We start from the raw sequence: 21470 nt of genomic DNA, 5'->3' as shown, positions 1-21470 counted from the left end.
GTGCTAGTGGTGTGACACGGTAGTATAAGGATCGCTAGGCTTGTGAAATGTCGCGAAAATGGGATGGGGGCGAAATTGGATTGGGGCGAAACGGGATTGCGTTAAAATGGGATGTAGAGATAGTGGTGTATAACACGGAAGTAAAATGACGCTTGGCTTGTAAAATGTCGCAAAAATGGGATGGGGGCAAAATGGAATGGCGGCGAAACGGAATGGCCACAAAATGGGATGTCCCGCTAGCGATATGACACGATGGCTTTGTGATCCAATGATGTGTCAGTCGATGCCAGTGAACTCTTGACTATCATTCTCTAGCATGTTTGTCAAGTCCATGACGAGTGCAATTGTTTTTCGTTTTTGCAAGATACTGAGAGGCACCCAAATACTGTGCTCGAAATGGGCCGGAAATGGGATTGGCGGCGTAATGGGATAACGCCCATATGGGATCTCGCGCAAACCTTATGTCGCGCTTACATTCCCTCCACCCCTTCCACAACCAGGACTGACAGTGGACGGGGGAGTAAAAGTTTCGTACGAAATTTTTACTCCGAGTACACCTGTCGTGGTGGAGTACTTTATTCGTTATCTATTTGTCAGGGGAGTACACTTGTCGTGGGAGTAATTTTCTCGGGTTATGGGAGAGTCATATTTTGGTGAAGGGAGTAAAAGATTCGTACAAAACTTTTACTCCGGAGTAAAAATCTCGTCTGAGTAATTTTCTCGTGTTACACAGGCCCTACTTTGGATCAAAAACTGTGTAAAGGGTACTGTACCTTATAAACGCGCAAAACACAAAATGGCCAAAGTTGCCTGGTGTCACTGGAAAACAGAATTAAAAACAGAAGGCAATGCCCATGGTTGGCTTATTCTGCCCCGACAAACAAAACAAAACAGGCCTCACTCCCCAACCCCCTCCTTAAAATATTTCGCAGAATTCGCACGGATGGATGCGCTCACAAGTTCTTTCCACGTCTCTGTGAATGTGGACAGTTTATATCTTTTTTACACCTTTTTGACCGCTGCCAATCACTCCAACAAGATTTCCGCAACCTACACACCCTTGTCAACGAACACAAACTGAAACCCCATGAGTTTTTAGATAAACATTGCACGCTTCAATGGAAGCAGCATACACCCTGTGTCTCTCAATATATACCTCATCCCCTCTACCTGAACTTAAGTTCCCCATTCTGATATATTATTTTTTGCAAGTTATTTCAATATTTTATTTTGCAAAATTAAGATTCTGTTTTTATGGAGAAAAAAATTAATAATTAAAAAAAAAATTATCCAGCCACAAATATAAACATATATTCTACATGCATAACAAGTCGCGTAAGGCGAAAATACATTTAGTCAAGCTCAGTCGAACTCACAGAATGAAACTGAACGCATTGCATTTTTTTCCGCAAGACCGAACACTCGTACATCGTCTGTCCACCGCTCGTGGCAAAGGCAGTGAAATTAACAATCCAGAAAAGCGCGGTAGCGGTTGCGCTGAGAAGGATAGCACGCTTTTCTATATCTCTATTTTTTTTTTTTTACTTTCTGAACGTGTTTTTAATCAAAACATATCATATCTATATGTTTTAGGAATCAGGAACGGACAAGGAATAAAATGAAATTGTTTTTAAATCGATTTCGGAAATTTAATTTTAATCATAATTTTTATATTCTTAATTTTCAGAGCTTGTTTTTGGAATCAGAAAATGATGAAGAATAACATAAACGTAATGTTGGATCGTTTTATAAAAAAATAATTTTAATTACAATTTTCAGATTTTTAATGACCAAAGTCATTAATTAATTTTTAAGCCTCCAAGCTGAAATGCAATCCCAAAGTCCGGCCTTTGTCGAAGCTTGCTTGGCCAAAATTTCAATCAATTTTATTGAAAAATGAGAGTGTGACAGTGCCGCCTCAACTTTTACAAAATGCCGGATATGACGTAATCAAAGACATTTATCAAAAAGATGAAAAAAATATCTGGGGATATCATACCCAGGAACTCTCATGAAAAATTTCATAAAGATCGGTCCAGTAGTTTACTCTGAATCGCTCTATACACACACACACACACACACAGACACCCACATACACCACGACCCTCGTCTCGATTCCCCCTCTAAGTTAAAACATTTAGTCAAAACTTGACTAAATGTAAAAAGCAAATAAGCCTACAAAACCGCTCCAGTCCAACCATATACTGCGTACACAATCATTACTTCCATCCCCATTTTGAAATATCGCAACAACAGACTTCCAGATATATAACACGATCATATGATGATATGTGTTTTCTGTTTGCATGTTTGTCCAGTGTTTTGTCCCCACATAAAGCATATTAACTCTACCTGTCCCAAGATAAGTGAAATGGTTCTAAGAGGACGTTAAAACTAATTATCATCACTTATAAACGCCCACCATCTACATTTGTACCAACGGTGTAAACAAAAGAAAAAAAGAAGTTGTTTTCTTAATTTTGTGTTTTTTTCTGCACGCAACACAGATATGATATTCAAGTTAAAAATGATAGGATGTGCCGGCAGTTATGCCGTTGATTTAATAATTTGCAACTGCCAAAGTTTATTTGCAATTTTGCCATGCCAAAACTTGACGGAAGATTTCGGTGACACGATCATTTTGTGAAGGTTCGGGGAAACAAGATCTGCTCTTCTTGATGTGTTTACGGACTCTCTCTGCCCTCCCACTCACTGACACGTCTTTCTCACTACATTCCAATCACTACTCTTCGTAACTATATTAGTAACACAACAAGCTAAGATGATACCCCGTTTCATTGGTTGAAGACAAGAAGAAGAAGGAGGGGGGGGGGGGGGGGGGGTAAGGGATTAAAACCTTCCAATCGCAGCTGACAGCTCTTGACAAAACGCCGACTTCCCCGAGTAGAGATACTGAGTCAGCCTGCAGGCGCCATATTACACAATTGACACCTACAGCCCGGCTTGCCCCGGACCCGGGCCAAGGGGTCGGTCTACTATCAAAGAGATAAGGGACTTGACAGACAAATAATTGTCTGCAGCTGGCTGGACAACGGCTAGCGAATACCAGCACTTTTAGTTAAACAGTTAATGAAAACCCAAAGGCTGATCGACAACAAAGAATAAACGGACAATGACAATAAATTGAGACCCGAAGGGAAGTAACTCATTTTGACCTGAGTTCAGGATGAATAGACCCGCCGGAGTCACGGCTGCACTTGGCAAAATCCAGTGTCCCGGCTGCGAACCAGTGAGAGCCCCAAAACAAGGTGAGTTTCTTTCCCAAAATCACATCTAGCGTCGTTCACAGTCCTTATTTTCCCCAAATAGTTGTTTGAGGCAAAGCGTAATTATTCATTTTTAATTTACCTCTACCCATGTCTTTACTTTGGGAGTCCTCCGCGCGTTCTGGGTTAGGTTTCTTTCAACCCCTACCTAAAGCCATCTAAACTGAGTCAATCTACTAACAAAAAGTTTTTTGTGTAAACACTGGATGGGAATACTGAATCGCAACCGGCGAATTTCTGATTGTATACATCAATTTATGAATTGCGTTCAAACCAATTAACTTCCAAAGCTAAACCTCGGTGTAAATATATATGAATGATAATAGATGATTGAACTGCCGTTCATGAAAGTATTTTTCGTTGTTGATTTTTTTCCTAATTACGTCTCAGTCAAACTGACAATTTGCACTGAATGCGCAACAAATTTGAAAGAAACCTGACCCAGAACGCGCGGAGGACGCCCAAAGTAAAGAAATTGGTAGAGGTAAGTTAAAATGAATACTTACACTTTGCCTCAAACAATTATTTTGGGAAAATAAGGACTGTGAACGACGCTAGATGTGATTTTGGGGAGAAACTTACCTTGTTTTGGGGCTCTCACTAGTTCGCAGCCGGGACACTGGATTTTTCCTAGTGCAGCCGTGCCTCCCGCGTAATAGCTTTTCTCTGTAATTGGTGACTGCTCAGCCTATCACAATTAGATATTGCAGAGCTCGACTTTGGGGGATTAACATAGATCGAGTGAACGAACTGTTGTTTGAATACGCTGTGTATACAACTTTCTCCCCTTTGATGACTTTGATCAGAGCAAATGAACTGACTACACGGATATATCACCGTTTCATTTTGTAATTCCTGCTTACTCGGACACACGCGCTGTGTTTTCAGTTCTCATTTAGTCTGGGAGCGATCGAGAAGAAGAAGAAGAAGAGTTCTCATTTGATATTTGTGCATTTGTTCAAAAACCTTGACGCCAAGAGGTTTTTGTGGTAAGTTTCCAGGTTCTATTCTTGCAAGGCACTGGCACGAGAGTGACGTACGTGTGCGTGTCACAGAGACTGAAATAGGGTAGACATTTTTGTAAAGAAACATCATATTAACATTTTTATTCCAAGTGACAAATCTCCGCTATTTCTCACGAGGAATTGACCCTACACAGGTCCCAGTACCAAGTCAGTAAACGCCCACCCCCTGTCGCATTGGAGGGGTGGGGTGTGTGTGTGTGTGTGTGTGACAACTGAAGGTATGGAATCATCATGTACACTATATAGTTGTTAAAGCTCGTATTTTAGTTGCATGTTTGCGTTCGTATAAATACCGACTCAGTCGCAAGGCATCTAGAAATTACGTATAAGGCTTTTATTCTTCCTCATTTTGACTATGCAAATGTTATATGGGATAATTGCAATGCAATGTTGGCAGTTGAACTTGAAAAAATGCACCTAGATGCTATTAGAACACAAGCCATCAAAAACTTTACAATGAGTCAGGTTTTACAACACTGCAAGAACAATAACAATAACAATAACAATAACAGCACTTTATTGTCCATTAAAATATTACATAAAAATGGAAATTTTTCTTCGGCACACCCTGCCTGCCTGTAAACGATTATAACAACAATTGTATAGGACGACACACATAAAACATAAAACATAAAAGGGATACAATCAAATATGATATTGCACTATGTGAATTTACCCTCTCATATCACAGGAGTTGGGTTTCACAGCAGAGTAATCACATTACAAATATTTCACACGGCGCAGAAGACATAAATTGATCGTTTATTTTACTAAATTAGTTAATGGTCTAGCGCCAGTGTATTTACTTGATTACTTACCATCTCTCATTTCAGCAGTAAATCCGTACCACCGACGCAAACCATATGATAGGCAAATGTTTCGATGTAGAACTGAATTATATAAGCATTCCGTTTTTCCTTCTGCAACATCTCTATGGAATGAATTACCTGATCATATAAAACAAACGAATTCAATTGGTTGTTTTAAAAGATTTTTGTCCAGAGATGACCCTCTAATTCCCCCGTATGTCTCAAGGGCGGATCAATTCACTTTGGAGGGGGGGGGTTACAAAATGACTGCGAAGATACAAGTTGACGGCGCCGAAGGCGCCGGGTCCGGGGGCATGCCCCCCCGGAAATTTTTTTTATCCAAAGAACCAAAATAGAGCTATCTGGTGCATCTTGAGCCAATAAATTACCTCTTTTTTGGGGGGGTGGGGGGGGGGGGGTTACGTAACCCGTGTAACCCCCCCCCCAGATCCGCCCTTGTGTCTACTCTAAAGTTCGAAAAGCAGAAATCATTCACTGTAAATTAAGATTAGAGATTAGTGATTTAAATGCAGATATGTTTAAAAGACATTTGACAAATGATGTTTTCTGCAGGTGTGGTTTTCATGTTGAAAAGTGTGAACACTTTTCATTTGACTGTCCATTGTACACGAATGTTAAAGCAACCACTATTGATTGATACTTTATACCAGATAAGAATAATATTACTGTTTTGTGTGCTGTGTACGGTAATAGTGACAAGTCCTTGGCTGAAAACATAGCGCTGTTTCATCAGATTCAGAAATGTATATATAGACAGCAAACGTTTTAGTTAATACCATATGTTTAGTCATTTTGTTATTAGAGCATTGAATTGATCTACGGTTGATGCAATCTCTCTCTCTCTCTCTCTCTCTCTCTCTCTCTCTCTCTCTCTCTCTCTCTCTCTCTCTCTCTCTCTCTCTCATGCTCTCTCTCTCTCTCTCTCTCTCTCTCTCTCTCTCTCTCTCTCTCTCTCTCTCTCTCTTATTATTATTATTATATGAAATTATGTGGAACGCCATTCCTAATATAATAATCCCATAACATTCTTAATGATTTAAGTTTTAATGATGTGTTTGATGCTTTTAGACTTGTTAACGAATTTTAATGCATTATTGTATGGTGATTATGCAACTCGGGGAGGAAGAATCCGTGTGTGAGCGCGAGCGTACGTACGTTTGTGTGTGTGGCAGAGAGAGAGAGAGAGAGAGAGAGAGAGAGAGAGAGAGAGAGAGAGAGAGAGAGAGAGAGAGAGAGGAGGGAGAGAGAGAGAGACTGAGAGAGAGAGAGAGAGAGAGAGAGAGAGAGAGGAGAGAGACTGAGGAGAGAGAGAGAGAGAGAGAGGAGAGAGAGAGAGAGAGAGAGAGAGAGAGAGAGAGAGAGAGAGAGAGGAGTGTGTGTGTGGATGTGTTTGCGGCAGAGATGGTTATGTTTATTTCTTCTGTAAATTATATCCCCTTGTCTAAAGGGCTTTTAAAGCTCAGGACAATAAACTCCCAAAGCGTCAAAAAGCATCTCTCTCTCTCTCTCTCTCTCTCTCTCTCTCTCTCTCTCTCTCTCTCTCTCTCTCTCTCTCTCTCTCTCTCTCTCTCTCTCTCTCTCTCTCTCTCTCTCTCTCTCTCTCTCTCTCTCTCTCTCTCTCTCTCTTATTATTATTATATGAAATTATGTGGAACACCATTCCTAATATAATTAAATTACAAATTCATGAAACATCATTCAAGGAATATTACATGCTGTTTCTTTCACAAAACTTATAAGAAATATTATCAAGCAGCTGGCAAAATATAACTGTACTCTCGGATTACATTGAAAAACATGATTATATATCATGCATGAAGGATATTTTTTTATACAAACAAATATTTCTCTGTTATATATAATTTTCAAGCATTGCTAAAGAATCACAATGTATCTTAAAATGTCTTATTGGTTGCTTGACATGTTAATTATGGTAAATATGTCATTTGTACTATATATAGTTAAACTTATCTTTTATTTCTTCTTGTTTGTTACCCCTCAATGGGCGAGGGCCGGATAAAAAAAGCATGTATACTCAATCAATCAATATGAAGCTTATATCGCGCGTAATCCGTGGGTACAGTTCTAAGCGCAGGGATTTATTTTTATTTTTTATTTTTATTTTTATGCAATTTATATCGCGCACATATTCAAGGCGCAGGGATTTATTTATGCCGTGTGAGATGGACTTTTTTTACACAATACATCACGCATTCACATCGGCCAGCAGATCGCAGCCATTTCGGCGCATATCCTACTTTTTACGGCCTATTATTCCAAGTCACACGGGTATTTTGGTGGACATTTTTATCTATGCCTTTACAATTTTGCCAGGAAAGACCCTTTTGTCAATCGTGGGATCTTTAACGTGCACACCCCAATGTAGTGTACACGAAGGGACCTCGGTTTTTCGTCTCATCCGAAAGACTAGCACTTGAACCCACCACCTAGGTTAGTATAGGAAAGGGGGGGAGAAAATTGCTAACTTCGCCCTGACCCAGGGTCGAACTCGCAACCTCTCGCTTCCGAGCGCAAGTGCGTTACCACTCGGCCACCCAGTCCACGTCTGGCATTGCTTATTCTGTTACCCTCGTAAAATAAATTTCAATTCAATTCTCTCTCTCTCTCTCTCTCTCTCTCTCTCTCTCTCTCTCTCTCTCTCTCTCTCTCTCTCTCTCTCTCTCTCTCTCTCTCTCTCATGACAATTTATTTTTTAAATTAGTATCTGTATATACAGTTATAATGTATTAAGTTTGATGTGATAGTTCTTTGATTATATTGTTTTCTGTTCTTGTTGACCCTATATTAGGGCGAGGGCTGGATGTAAAAAAGCAATATTCTTGCTTATCTAGTACCCTCGATAATAAAGATTTTGTCTTGTCTTGTCTTGTCTCTCTCTCTCTCTCTCTCTCTCTCTCTCTCTCTCTCTCTCTCTCTCTCTCTCTCTCTCTCTCTCTCTCTCTCTCTCTCTCTCTCTCTCTCTCTCTGTATCTGATTGTCCTCTGTGTCAGTCTCTATGTGTGTGCCACGTTCTCTATGTGTGTGTCTCTATGTGTGTGTGTGTGTGTGTGTGTGTGTGTGTGTGTGTGTGTGTGTGTGTGTGTGTGTGTAGTTTATTTTGTTGTGCTCCTTTATTATAACATTCAATTACGGCTTTGTATTTATGCAACTGAATTAAAAAAAAAACCTGTTTGAACCAACTGAAGGTAGTCATAGTACGTTATATATATTTGAAGTGTAATGAATCGATAACGTGACATCCTCATTCGAGGAGATCCAGCTGCAATTATACTAATAGGGAAACTCTGTAACAACTATATCACTATGATTTTTGATAAGTAGCGGTAAATCCAACTTCCTGAAACTAGTCATGACATGGACACAATAATGTCTTGTCAATGTCAGTCACATTTTTATCCAAGCCTGAAAGTAATCAATGCGGCCTAACAGAAAACTGACTCTGGGGCCTATTAGTTTCTTTTCTTTTCTTTCTTGTTGCTCTTCTCCTTCTTGAATTTCTTGTCTTTTCCTCATCATTCCATATTCCTATCTACACACCTAAGCAACGGTTGCTAGCATAATAATTATGCCTTCCTCGCGGGAAGCGCTTTATGGAAATTCAGAGTGTCTCTATTTTCAGAAAATGCGTCATCAGCCACATCAGCCAATCACTGCGTGCGTCGGAGAATGTTCCGACATGCGCAGTTCAATCATCCGGCCCACATTCGTTCTTTCTGGACATCGGAGTTTGCAAGCAGACACGTGTCTGGTAAGGCTCTGTTACTAAAACTAAAAACTTGTGACGTCTGGATCTTTGAGTGCATAGTTTTACTAACTAATCGCCTCCTGACATATTTTAAAAAGCCAAAAAAATCGTAAAACTGTGAAAACTAACCTATGTAACTTGTAAGGTTTCTGTAAACTGTGAGTAAGCACCAGTGACTAGTTCGAACTTGGTCGCCATTTTGTCTATTTCAGTGAAGAAAAGGTGAGGCACTTGCGCACATTTTCTTCATCAAGTTCACTTTTTATGGCTTCAGTTGCTGACATTTACCATTCAAAATATTGTTATTCACTTAAATCTTTTATTCGATTTATAGGTGCATGCTGTGCGGATGTACATTCTGGTGACACGTACGCGAGGTCGAGTGCAATATGTTCGTGCTGGGTTAAAGCTCGCACGGGGAAGAGTGCTCGTCTCTCAAACTCATTTCAGTTCAGTTACCGAGCATATTGGTCAGATCGATTTGCATTTTTATGGTATGCATGGGACGTAGTTTGTCAAATTCAGTGTCCAAGCTCTGGCCTAGACCGATGTATTCAGTCGATGTAGACTTACAAACCTGGTGGGTGTGTGTGACTGTCGGTAAGACTAACGGTGAAAGATAGAAAAGGCCCATAGTACAGTAAAACCTGCGAGCAAAGGACGCTCTTGGGGAGCCTTGCCACTGTCCTTTGTGGCAAGGTGTCCTTTCTAAGAGAGAGAACGATAGAGAGGTGCAATCGGTTTCTTATCTGAAGCAATGGGCCATTCACTGAAAGATTTTTTGATCGAGCTGTTGAAAACCACTCGAAGAGTTCTTCGTTCAACTCATCATAGGTTGTTTTTCTTCTCTTAACACATTTTGCCGTCGATCTGGCACCGGAGTCCCACTGACTGAGAATTTGTGTTCGATCAGCTTTTATGTTGGAAATTTGAGTTTTTCCGCAATTCAGCTCATCAGCAACTTTTCGAACGGTCTTTATGACATGGACTCTCTCTTCTAAAGTCAAAATTTTTCGTTTTGGCGTGATCAGACGAAGACGAAGGATGAGGCGAAGATGCATCACAGTACAGAAAGTAGAAACCCGAAATGTTTGAGTTCACGGCATCGACCAATGAGCGTGCACCATACAAAAATCAACTTCTTTCAAGTGCTGTCATTGGCTTACAAAATAAGCTTCTCGCGCGTTCACATCGCCAGCGAGATTGTATTTGCAGAACCAAGATGGCGGACCAGCGTCTGCTAAAAGCTGTCTGCTTCAAGGGTTTGTCCGTTGTTGACAAGTAACGAACCCAATCGGGACCAAAAAAGGGTGTCCGCGTCCGCGCCTTTGAGGTGTTCGCTCTTTTAAGGTGTTTTTGAGAGTAAAATACATCCGTCCTCACTTGAATTGTCCGTTATGCTAAGGTGTCCGCCGAAATAAGGGTCCGCTAGATGCAGGTTTTACTGTAGTAGCAAAGCAGAAAGGATTGCATACATTGAGTTTATTTATTGAGTTTTAATCAAATTGTAAAGCACAAGGAGCCAATAGACCTTTTCGGTATTGTAGTAAATGCCGAGCTGTAACCATAAAACGAGATGAGACATTTCACGCATGCACTTATCGCTCCGACGTACATGAAAACACACGTGGTAAAAGGCAGCACCCAAGCCCAGCTCGGAAAGTGCTGCTAGATAAAAGACGTACACGCCGCCCGGCGCTTGCAAGGCGCAGCCTTATGCAGACCTGTTTACCCTTACGATTTTGGCGTAATTTATTACGATTTTCTGCAAAAAATACGCCATTCCGCTATCCGCGTCGAGACTACGATTTTCATAAATAAAAAAAATGTAAAAAAAAAATTTTTTTTTTTTTTTTTTTTTTTTTTTTAATCAATTCACATGTTTGGCATTGTTTTTTCAATAGCAAAATGGGGTGAAAAAGCACAGGACTGACCAGAGATCATGTCTTGTCTGATAAGACGCTGGAGAGCCTTATTCTAGTGGTGAAGTCTCGCCCTCACTCATTATTCGGCAAGCGCAAGTACAGTAGAGAAGCGCTTGACACACTGAAAAAGGCCTACTACGAGCAAAAGAAAAAGAATAAATGATGCATGTGCTTTTGATGTGATCTTCGTTGAAATTATGATGACTACAAAAACTGACTGATGTGTTTTGTTTGTGAATGATGGATATATGTGCATGATTGCGTTTCGCAGACACAGTTGTCATATGCGTTGTAATTGGCGACGAATGCTGGATGATTACTATTTTTGTGCCAGGATTACTATTTTTGGGGCTGGGCATTACTCCAAAACACTTATGGGGGTAAACAGGTCTGCTTATGGTAAGCCCGGACAGCATAACGCCACGATTACATCATTGAGTCACATAAAGGTTGCTCGCCCCAACAGGTAGACTAAGTCTCTTGTTATGGCGTGCTGGATGCAATACGTCCGTCTTGTTTGGTCTTCAGAATCACACTCACCAATAAGCCCGCCGAAGCGTGGCTTATTGGTTCCGGTCACGGGAGGGGAAAAGGGAGTTGTAATCCACAAACACTACAGTATCTTAGCAGCTCTCGCGAGACACGCTCTTTGTTATGCTTTGAACATCGCGAGAACTTCAAACCTTGGCTTGTGCAGCTCGGATGAGATCGCTGTACTACATGCTTTGCAATGCTCTGAAGTTTGCGAAAGATTACGAGAGCTTGGAATACCGATAGGGTCTATTAATGTTATTTATCAGTGCAACTGGAAGGTATTCCACGGATCCTATCCTGACTTCCGCTCGAGGCATCCTCTTGCCGATAATACATGATAAAGAAGCATTCTTTGTTACATAACTGTGGCGACAGTTGGGGATGGAATTTCACAAAAAGTTGGGTTCATACTAACTTTTAAGACGATGGATGTCGACCAACTCTTTGATTTCTGATGACTTGTTGCCCCCACTATAGTTAGCAGTAGCACATTTTATGTGGCATGCATGATGTGTCATGTAATAATGCCATAGGAAATGACACATCCCTTTTTTTTCTCTGTTATGTACCATGTCGGCCTTTTTCTTTAACTCCCTTTAATTCTTTGACACTTTTTTTAAACAGACCTGGATCTTGTGAGCGTTTTTCTCTTAATCTTACTGATGTACCGTCATATTTCTTTTATCTGAAGACATGCTTGCTTATCTTCATTTGTAGACAGGGCAATCTTCATTGCATCATGAATCATATGCTACACTAGATGAATACCCGCTTCGCCGGGTACGGCTTCGCCGGGAAGAAGTAGAGCTGAATACCCGGCTTCGCCGGGGACCCGGGTGTACAACGGCTTTGCCGGGTGTACAACGGCTTTGCCGGGTGTACAACGGCTTTGCCGGGTGTACAACGGCTTTGCCGGGTGTACAACGGCTTTGCCGGGTGTACAACGGCTTCGCCGGCGCACCGTAGGAAGGAAGGGAGATAAACGCACAAAACACTGGAGAAGATAAGGAAGAGTTACTGGGAATGGATGTGCAGAAAAACCAAAATCGGTTCAGCACGCACGTGTTCAAAATTTTCCACGATTGTGTCCGGGGTCTACCTGAATATGCCCACCAAATTTGAAGCAGATCCATCGAGAACTTTGGCCGTGAATCGTGAACACACAGACAGACACACAAGCCGTATATAGATATAGATAGATGCTTTTTACACTTAATGTGTATTTTTAACACAGTCTTGGCTTTACTTCAGGTTAAAACTTAAAACTGCCATTTGCATGAGGCGATACGATTGTTGCTGCTAGTGTGGCAGTTAATGTCATAGTTGATCACTTTTATTATAATTTATAACAAATACTTTTTTTCTAAATTCTGTACTCCATACTTATATTTGTTTTTTTGTTTGTTTCAGTTGTTGATTGCAGCTAACTCAAAAAAAAAAGAAAAAAAGATGAATCAGACCGGTCCTTCGTACCCCATGGCGTCTCTGTACGTGGGTGACTTACACCCCGACGTCACCGAGGCCATGCTGTTCGAGAAATTCTCCACAGCTGGGCCTGTGCTGTCCATCAGAGTGTGTCGTGACATGATCACCCGTCGCTCCCTGGGTTACGCCTACGTCAACTTCCAGCAGCCGGCTGACGCTGAGAGAGCTCTGGATACCATGAACTTCGACACCGTCAAGGGACGCCCCATCCGTATCATGTGGTCACAGCGTGATCCCTCCGTGCGCAAGTCTGGCGTGGGAAATGTCTTCATCAAGAACCTGGACAAGACCATCGACAACAAAGCTCTGTACGACACATTCTCAGCCTTCGGCAACATCCTGTCGTGTAAGATTGCCTGTGACGACCAGGGCTCCAAGGGCTACGGGTTTGTGCACTTCGAGACGGAAGAAGCTGCCAAGCAGGCCATTGAGAAAGTCAACGGCATGTTGCTCAACGGCAAGAAGGTAAGCGGCCTCATTTATTTTATTTACCAAAAAAATTATTTCTTCAAGTAAAAAGTCATTATTGCTGGAAGCAGAGTTGCTTGGCCACCCGTTGGTTTTCTTGGAAAAGGAGAGCTTTTCAATTTGATAATCTGTAATGAACAATAGTTAAAGCACATTGTGTGTTAATTTTATGGCTGCCACACATTTGGTGCCCAGGGCACAAAAGTTTGAAATTGTGGAAGACTGCAGAGTTGTCGGTGAAATTGGATAAGATATATTGCGGCCACAATAGAACAGATGTTTTTTTTTAATGTGTCGAGCTCGCATACTTGCAGATATTGGCCATCAATGTCATGTGGTATGTTTGCAGGTATATGTGGGTCGCTTCATCCCTCGCAAGGAACGCATCATGATGATGGGCGACAAGATGAAGAGATTCAACAATGTCTACGTGAAAAACTTCAGTGACGAATATGATGATGACAAGCTGCGGGATCTGTTTGCCAACTACGGCAAGATCATCTCTGCCAAGGTCATGGTCAGCGATGATGGAAAATCTCGTGGATTTGGCTTTGTCAGCTTTGAGGAGCCAGAGGGCGCAGAGAAGGCTGTGGATGCCCTTAACGGCTCAGAGATCAGCGGTAAGACCGTCTACTGTGGTCGGGCCCAGAAACGCGCCGAACGTCAGGCTGAGCTGAAGGATCGCTTTGAAAAGATCAAGATGGAGAGGATCAACAGATACCAGGGTGTCAACCTGTATGTCAAGAACCTCGACGACACCATTGACGACGAGCGCCTTCGCAAGGAGTTCTCAGCTTTCGGCACTATCACCAGCGCCAAGATCATGACTGAGGGAGGTCGCTCCAAGGGCTTTGGCTTCGTCTGCTTCAGCTCCCCTGAGGAAGCCACAAAGGCGGTGACGGAGATGAACGGCAGGATCATCGTGGCCAAGCCGCTGTATGTGGCATTGGCTCAGCGCAAGGAGGACCGCCGCGCACAGCTGGCGTCTCGCTACATGCAGCACATGGCCAACCTGAGGCAACAGCAGTCAGCCCAGTACAGCCAGATGTTCCAGCCTGGTCCCGCTGCCAACTTCTTCATCCCCGCCATGGCCCAGACCGCCCAGAGACCCTTCTACGCGCCTCACACTGGACAGATGCCCATACGCACTGCTCCCCGCTGGGGAAATGCACCGGTATGTTTTCATATTCTGTTGCCTGTACAGGCAGTGATTTCTCTGTTTCAGGGACCAATAGCATTTTTTCTCTCTTGGTATATTGGTTTTGTCTCTTGATGCAAGTGCATTGTTAGAGATGTCATGATGATTAAGTTTTCATTCCTTCAGAATGAAAAAAAAGGCCGCGCCAGGGTAGGTTGTTAAAGTTTACTGCCTGGTTCTTATTTGAATGACGGACGGCATTTGTCAGTTTGCCTGGACTGTGCATTGCATTTTTTATTTTTTTTGCCAAGCACATCATTGTGGGGCTTTTAATCAATAACACGCATCCGTCTACAATGTATCATCATTCATCCTTCAACATTTATAATAAATATGTAAATAGCAAGTATACAAGACATACAACATTGCATTTTTGTTTTTGTTTTTAAAGCACGTAAGCATCTGACCTGAACTCGTATTAAAACCATTATTGTTTGTGACAGACGGTTCGCCCAACTCAGCAGGCTGGTGGGTTCCAAGGCATCCCTCCCGGCCAGGTGCGACAGAGAGCTCCAGCACAGAACGCAGCGCGGGGCCCCATGACAGCTCGCCCCATCACTGGCCAGTCTGGTGTGCCCCCTGGTGCTGCCCAGCAAGGTCCTCGTCCCATGGGTCCAGGAGTCGGTCGCCCACCGGCCGCCATGGGTGCTCCTTCTGCCCAGGTCAGTTTGTTCGAGAATGGACAGCTTTGTTTCTAAAAAGTACCATTTCTTACTTGATCTTTTTGTGTTTTTTCACCATCGACAAGTCAGATTTCTCCTCATTGCTGTCAACTTGTGGAATTGTCTATTATTTACAGGTAATGGATTTTGCGTGTGTAAGATTTTTACGGACAAGGCCGATGTATGACGTCTAAGCTGGTGACTCCGCCTTCTTGACAAATTTAACGATTAGCATCAATGTTCTCAGAGTTCTGTTAGCAATCAATAGTACGTACCGAGTACTTTCTCAATTTTACTCAATGCTGTTTGTTTGTGCAGAACCGCTACAAGTTCACCCCAAACATGCGCAACCCACCAGCAAACGTCCAGGGCAGCGTGGGGATGCCCCAGGCCCCGCCACAGAGCTTGACCATCTCCGGACAGGAGCCACTGACCGCCACCATGCTGGCCGCTGCTCCCCCACAGGAGCAGAAGCAGGTAAGAAGAGGACGGCAAGGCTGAGAGTAGTGATGCTGGGCTAACACCTTTGCGGTTCTTGCCGAAAATCCGGTGTTTGAAAAATTTTAAAACTGAAAAATCAGGTTTCTTATAAAAAAATTAAAATAGTATTTTATCATTTATGAACATACATTTTGGTACCAGGAGAGGCATTTCTTTGCCTCTACAAGATACATTTTTGTTAAAAGCCTCTGCTTCGGAGGCCCCTGGCCTTTCAGGATTTTCACTTTTTGTTGGTGTTAGCCCTGGTGATGAACTGTAAAGCTATGATCAAATGACTTGGCAGAGTTTAAAAAAAAAAAGTTTTGCTCGGGCTCGTCCAAATATGTGTGGAGAAGTGTGATCGAATGAAATGGGGACTGTAGTTTAGCTATGATCAAATGATTTTGGTAATGTTGTTTTAGCTGTGGCGTAATGACAAGTATGGCTGTAGATGATGGGTTGTGAGGTGAAGCTATGATCAAATGGCGTGGCTTGATGACTTTACCGCAAATTACATGATTGAGTGTGGCTAGTGAGGTGAAGTTGTGATTAAATGCAAAGGTTGGATATGACGAAATTGACCGAAGGTCAGTGACCAATGATCAGTGCCTTTTATTATTATTTATTAAAGGATATAAAGCCCTTTTCTTTTGAAATTATGCACTTTGGGGCCCACGGTTCATTGCAATTATTATTTTTTTTCGTTTCTCTAATCAGTTTGGGCAGCAAGTTTGCTTTCTTCTTTACTGTTGCAGTCTCATGTCTCTAGTTTCGGTTACCCTTATGGTCACATACTGGCATAGACATAGAAAATGTATTATCTCAAGAAGAGAAACTTGGGTGTGGTGTATCGGAGCAGAACGATATACCACAACGTCGCCCCTTATCAATCAATCAATCAATCAATATGAGGCTTATATCGTGCGTATTCCGTGGGTACAGTTCTAAGCGCAGGGATTTATTTTTTTTATTATTTTTGTTATTTTTTATGCAATTTATATCGCGCACATATTCAAGGCGCAGGGATTTATTTATGCCGTGTGAGATGGAATTTATTTACACAATTCATCACGCATTCACATCGGCCAGCAGATCGCAGCCATTTCGGCGCATATCCTACTTTTCACGGCCTATTATTCCAAGTCACACGGGTATTTTGGTGGACATTTTACATTTTTATCTATGCCTATACAATTTTGCCAGGACAGACCCTTTTGTCAATCGTGGAATCTTTAACGTGCACACCCCAATGTAGTGTACACGAAGGGACCTCAGTTTTTCGTCTCATCCGAAAGACTAGCACTTGAACCCACCACCTAGGTTAGGAAAGGGGGGAGAAAATTGCTAACGTCCTGACCCAGGGTCGAACTCGCAACCTCTCGCTTCCGAGCGCAAGTGCGTTACCACTCGGCCACCTTATGAAGCGCCACCGTGGTGTTCTGTGGATGGCTTAACGTAAGAAAATGGCTCCCGGTCCACCTGGTTCTCACTATCACTGAATTTCTCTTTCTCCACAGATGCTGGGTGAGCGCCTGTTCCCGCTGATCCAGCGCATGTACCCCGATCTGGCGGGCAAGATCACTGGCATGTTGCTGGAGATCGACAACTCTGAGCTGCTGCACATGCTGGAGTCTCAGGAGTCGCTCAAGGCCAAGGTGGAGGAGGCTGTTGCTGTGCTGCAGGCTCACCAGGCCAAGGAGGCCGCTTCTCCCAAGGACAAGTAGTTCTGCTGCAATCCCAAACTGTCGTTTGCCACTGAGACAGCCCGACATTCCTCTGTGCGTTTGTGGGTTTAGACCTGAGACCTGGCGGACTTAACTAGTCACTACTTTATTTTTTAATCATTAATTTGTTTATATTTTTTCTGCTTTCGTGCAAGCTTCTTCATTTGATATCTTTTTCTGTTTTAGGTAAGGATTGAAAACGTTCCCAAAGAACTCAAAAAGGTTACAGCCAAGCCAATGCTCCATCTTTTAACGTCTGATTTTCTCTTTCTGGAACTTTCAAAGGCAGTGTGCTGTGGATTCTTCTTCACTTTTTATTCTTTTTGTAACATATTTTGTACATTTTACAATTTTCTTCTTATTCTTCTTATGAAGGGTGTTCACTGTTCTGAAGCACCTGTCATCTTTGTGTTTTATTCCAAACTTATGACGAAGTTAAAAATGTCCAGTCCCTTTCTCTGTTATTGCTCGATTTTATTCAGAAACATGCACACTGGATGTCCTTGGCATATGACGCTGTTTGGCGGGATGAAATTGTTGAATTACTCACTCTGAAAAAAATAGAAAAAACAGAAAACTGCAAAAACTTCTTATAAAGAAAAAAAGCAGCAATGTCCATGTTTTTATGTATTTTTTAGATTGTTTCTCATTTTTAGATTGTTTCTCATTATTTGACATGAATCATAACATCACTTTTTTTTCCCTTGGCATCTATGCCCTGTTCATGTTATACTCGTAACTTTTGGGTGTTGGGTGAGTAACAAAAGCGTGTGTGTGTTTTTTTTTTAATTGCTTTTTGTCTACAACTTATATTGATACATTTTGCAGCTCATCTTTTGTGTGTGTAGTAGAGTTAACATAGGCATTACTTTGATCATGGAAGACAAATCGGTGTGTAAATATTTCACTCGCATTGTCAACATTAGTTGGGGTTATTGTATCGATAGTATTTCATCATGTTTTTCTGTTTTGTCTTACGGGAACTGAATTTGCTGCCAAAAAAAATCGTAAAAAAACTGTCAAAATACTCTGATAATTTGTGTATGCTTTAAAGTTGCATTGTCTTGGACTCTTTTTGTACAGACAGTTCAATTTCACATCACTGACAATTAATTTTGTTCAGGGTGTTCAATCATGTGCATTGCAAAAAGCAGATGTAATGTGGAGAACCTTTTCTCCTTATTTGTTATATTGGCCTCTGAGGTAACTTTGTTTGTGCATGTGAAATGCAGGAATCCTCTGTACAAGAGTCCACAGATAATGTCACTTTGAAGATGGATATTTAAAAAAAAAAAATGTCAAGAACTACCACTGTAAAAACATCGACTTACCACAAGAACAATGTTTTGATTTAGGGAGCGCGATAACAACCATGTGAAGTGTGCTTTTCCATCAGGTCAGAGAACATTCAAATATGAACATGTGTCAAGCAAACAAACACGATGTCTGGATAAAATTACTGAAAACAAGTAAGACAAAAAGGTTTTACGCAAAAAAATTGAAAAAAATAAAGTTAGAAAAATTTCATTGATCTTGTGTGTTTTATTTTTGTGTGGCTGAAGTTGCTGTGTGTGGATGACGAGGGGCTGTGCTCCTAATCGGAATGTTGGAGTTAAAATCTAGGTCGTGTCCGCCTAGTGGGTTTAGTGTGGATATTTTTCCTATCTCCCAGGTCGACTTACAGATCGTCTAATAATTATTGAGAATTTTGCCTTGATTTCAAACAAGTGGTATATGTTCGCAACATATATGAGTCAAGGCATAGTGTATATATCAATGTAAAGCTTATTGATTGTTCTATCTAAAAAACCATGTTAGATTTGAGAAGTATCTTTGTTTGGTCGCACCAGACAACAGTTATTGCCCTTTTTGTAAAAAATTTTTGTAAACTTGTTTTATTTTACACGTTACAATGAAGCAATTTTAAAATAAAAGGTTGCAATTACAGCATATGACACCCTTCTCTGCAAATAAGCATACATTTTGAGTCGATATTGTGAAAACTCGCGCGCATGATACAAACGAGAGGGATGTGACCCAGATTTTCAACAAAAAATTACCACGGGTGACTGTTCTTCGCATTGCACTCTGACAAAACCAGGAAATTAAGTTGATTGCCAGTGGACTGATTATTTTTAGCAAGTGTGGCAGTGTGCAAGATAACAATCTCAACGTAAATTAAAAGGTTGAAGCAGAAGAAAATTCCATTATTTCGTCAAATTTTCTGAAAGTTATCACACACAGAATGCGTTTTTGCTTGTCCACTGCACTCTTAAGAACCATTAATAGTGCAATGATATGGTTTAAATTGAAAGTTCGCAATGTTTTTTCCATGATATTGTCAGCAGTTCCATCAACTATACTGCTGAGTATTTATGACCAAATTCAAAATACCGTCCTGCAGTTGGTGTGTCACGAGTACCAAGCAAATTACATGAGTATCCCGGGCAAAATATAAACATAACATGTTATTTTTAAGCCATGATATAACGTCCTTTCTCATAGCATAAATTAGGTATGAAACTAACCTGTATTCCATGCAGCACAATAAGCCATAATAGATCCTGACACTAAAATGTTAGCAGATTTCTCGAGAAATCCCAGTTAAAAGAATGTTTTAATATAATTGTATGAACAAAATTACTTTCTCTGCAACTATTGGGTTCTATTCGACCACTAGAACCAAAAAAATATGATGACTCATCGAAAAATATTACGCGAAGCTGTCTTTACTTCAGTAGGTGTGACACTGAATTTCGGACAAGTTTTTGGAGCCCCGATGTCTCTTGCGGTAATTGTCGAACTGAGAATAGGGAAGACGACATACAGTTACATTATTTCATTGTGCAAGTAGAGAAAACTGTCTTCTTTCATTTCATATGAGAAACATTTCTGTGCTGTTAATTTTGCAGTTACTACAAGTGAAACACTGATTGTGATTCTCAATAATTTGCAGACAACCTGTATGTGCAGACCTGCTAGTGCTTTATCCCCCTTCGTGTGTACACTCAAGCAAAAGACCAAGTGCACAAGGAAAAGATCCTGTAATCCATGTCAGAGCTCGGTGGGTTACAGAAACACGAAAATACCCAGCATGCTTCCCTCAAAATTGGCGTATGCAGCCTGAATCGCGGGGTAAAAACTGTCATACACGAAAACATCCACTTGTGTAAAACACACGAGTGAACGTGGGAGTTTCAGCTCATGAACGAAGAAGCTGTGTGTGGGTGTGCACTCGATACACTGACCATAGCATGATGCGCTGATCATGCTTGGTGATACAAAAACCAACTAGTAAAGATCAGAACGGCCACCAAAAATAAAATTAATAACCAAAACTAAAAGTCGAAACAAAAGTTACTGCGTAAAATGGCTAGGTGATTTTGTTTCCAATACAGGTACTTTGGTGTAAAGTTGCGCTGGTGAATTATTGGAAATCTCTGATGATTGTTTCCACCTCATGCTGTCTGGAGATGTCGGATACAGCTCACAGCTAGTTTACTTCCATACAAATCGAGAAATAGAAGGTGCTGATTAACGGCTTGATTACAGTTAATTTTAAGCATTTACACAACTCACGTGACACGGATCAAAGTTCCCACTGGGAAATCCTAATTTACAGATTTCCTGAATTTCCAAAAACAAATGCACAGGGAAAATGTTGGACAAACCTAAAGGGCAATCTTAATTCCAAAGCATTGGTTTTTTCCCCGAGTTTAAAAACTGAGCTTTCATTCCTGAAGTTATATTTTGATCCAACAATGGGCTGTGTGTTTTTTTGTTGGTGGAAGTAGAGTCGTTGTAAACTATCCTTTCTGGCTTTAGAATATGAGCCAATGCTGACTTGGGCGATGATTCTGAAAAGATTAGAAAAGTTGGGCGGAGAGAAAATAATGTTTGTTCTCAAGGTTTGGATTTTTTTTTTTTTTTAATTGAACAGGACTAGCCTGGTGCAATTTTGTTTTTTCGTTCGCAAACAAACGCACACACATTCTTTCGCATACACTAGTTCGCTTTTTGAAATACACTACTGCAGGTCAATTCCCAAGCAGTTTATTTTTTAAAAATTTTTAACGGTAAACTGAC

The 21470-nt window shown here is 41.3% G+C and overlaps 1 protein-coding gene across 1 annotated transcript; it reads left to right on the top strand.

Moving 5' to 3' along the window:
• Nucleotides 1-8787: 8787 nt before the first annotated feature.
• Nucleotides 8788-18911, top strand: LOC138968943 (polyadenylate-binding protein 1A-like). Its single transcript, XM_070341622.1, has 6 exons — nt 8788-8911; nt 12778-13317; nt 13670-14494; nt 14962-15180; nt 15499-15657; nt 17178-18911. The coding sequence occupies exons 1-6, from the start codon at nt 8840-8842 to the stop codon at nt 17382-17384; spliced, it is 2022 nt and encodes a 673-aa protein (XP_070197723.1). The 5' UTR covers nt 8788-8839; the 3' UTR covers nt 17385-18911.
• The last annotated feature ends 2559 nt before the right edge of the window (nt 18912-21470 follow it).

This window comes from Littorina saxatilis, linkage group LG6 (assembly GCF_037325665.1).
Source record: "Littorina saxatilis isolate snail1 linkage group LG6, US_GU_Lsax_2.0, whole genome shotgun sequence".
NCBI classification, from domain to species: domain Eukaryota; kingdom Metazoa; phylum Mollusca; class Gastropoda; order Littorinimorpha; family Littorinidae; genus Littorina; species Littorina saxatilis.
This window is presented reverse-complemented; position numbering and strand designations above follow the sequence as displayed.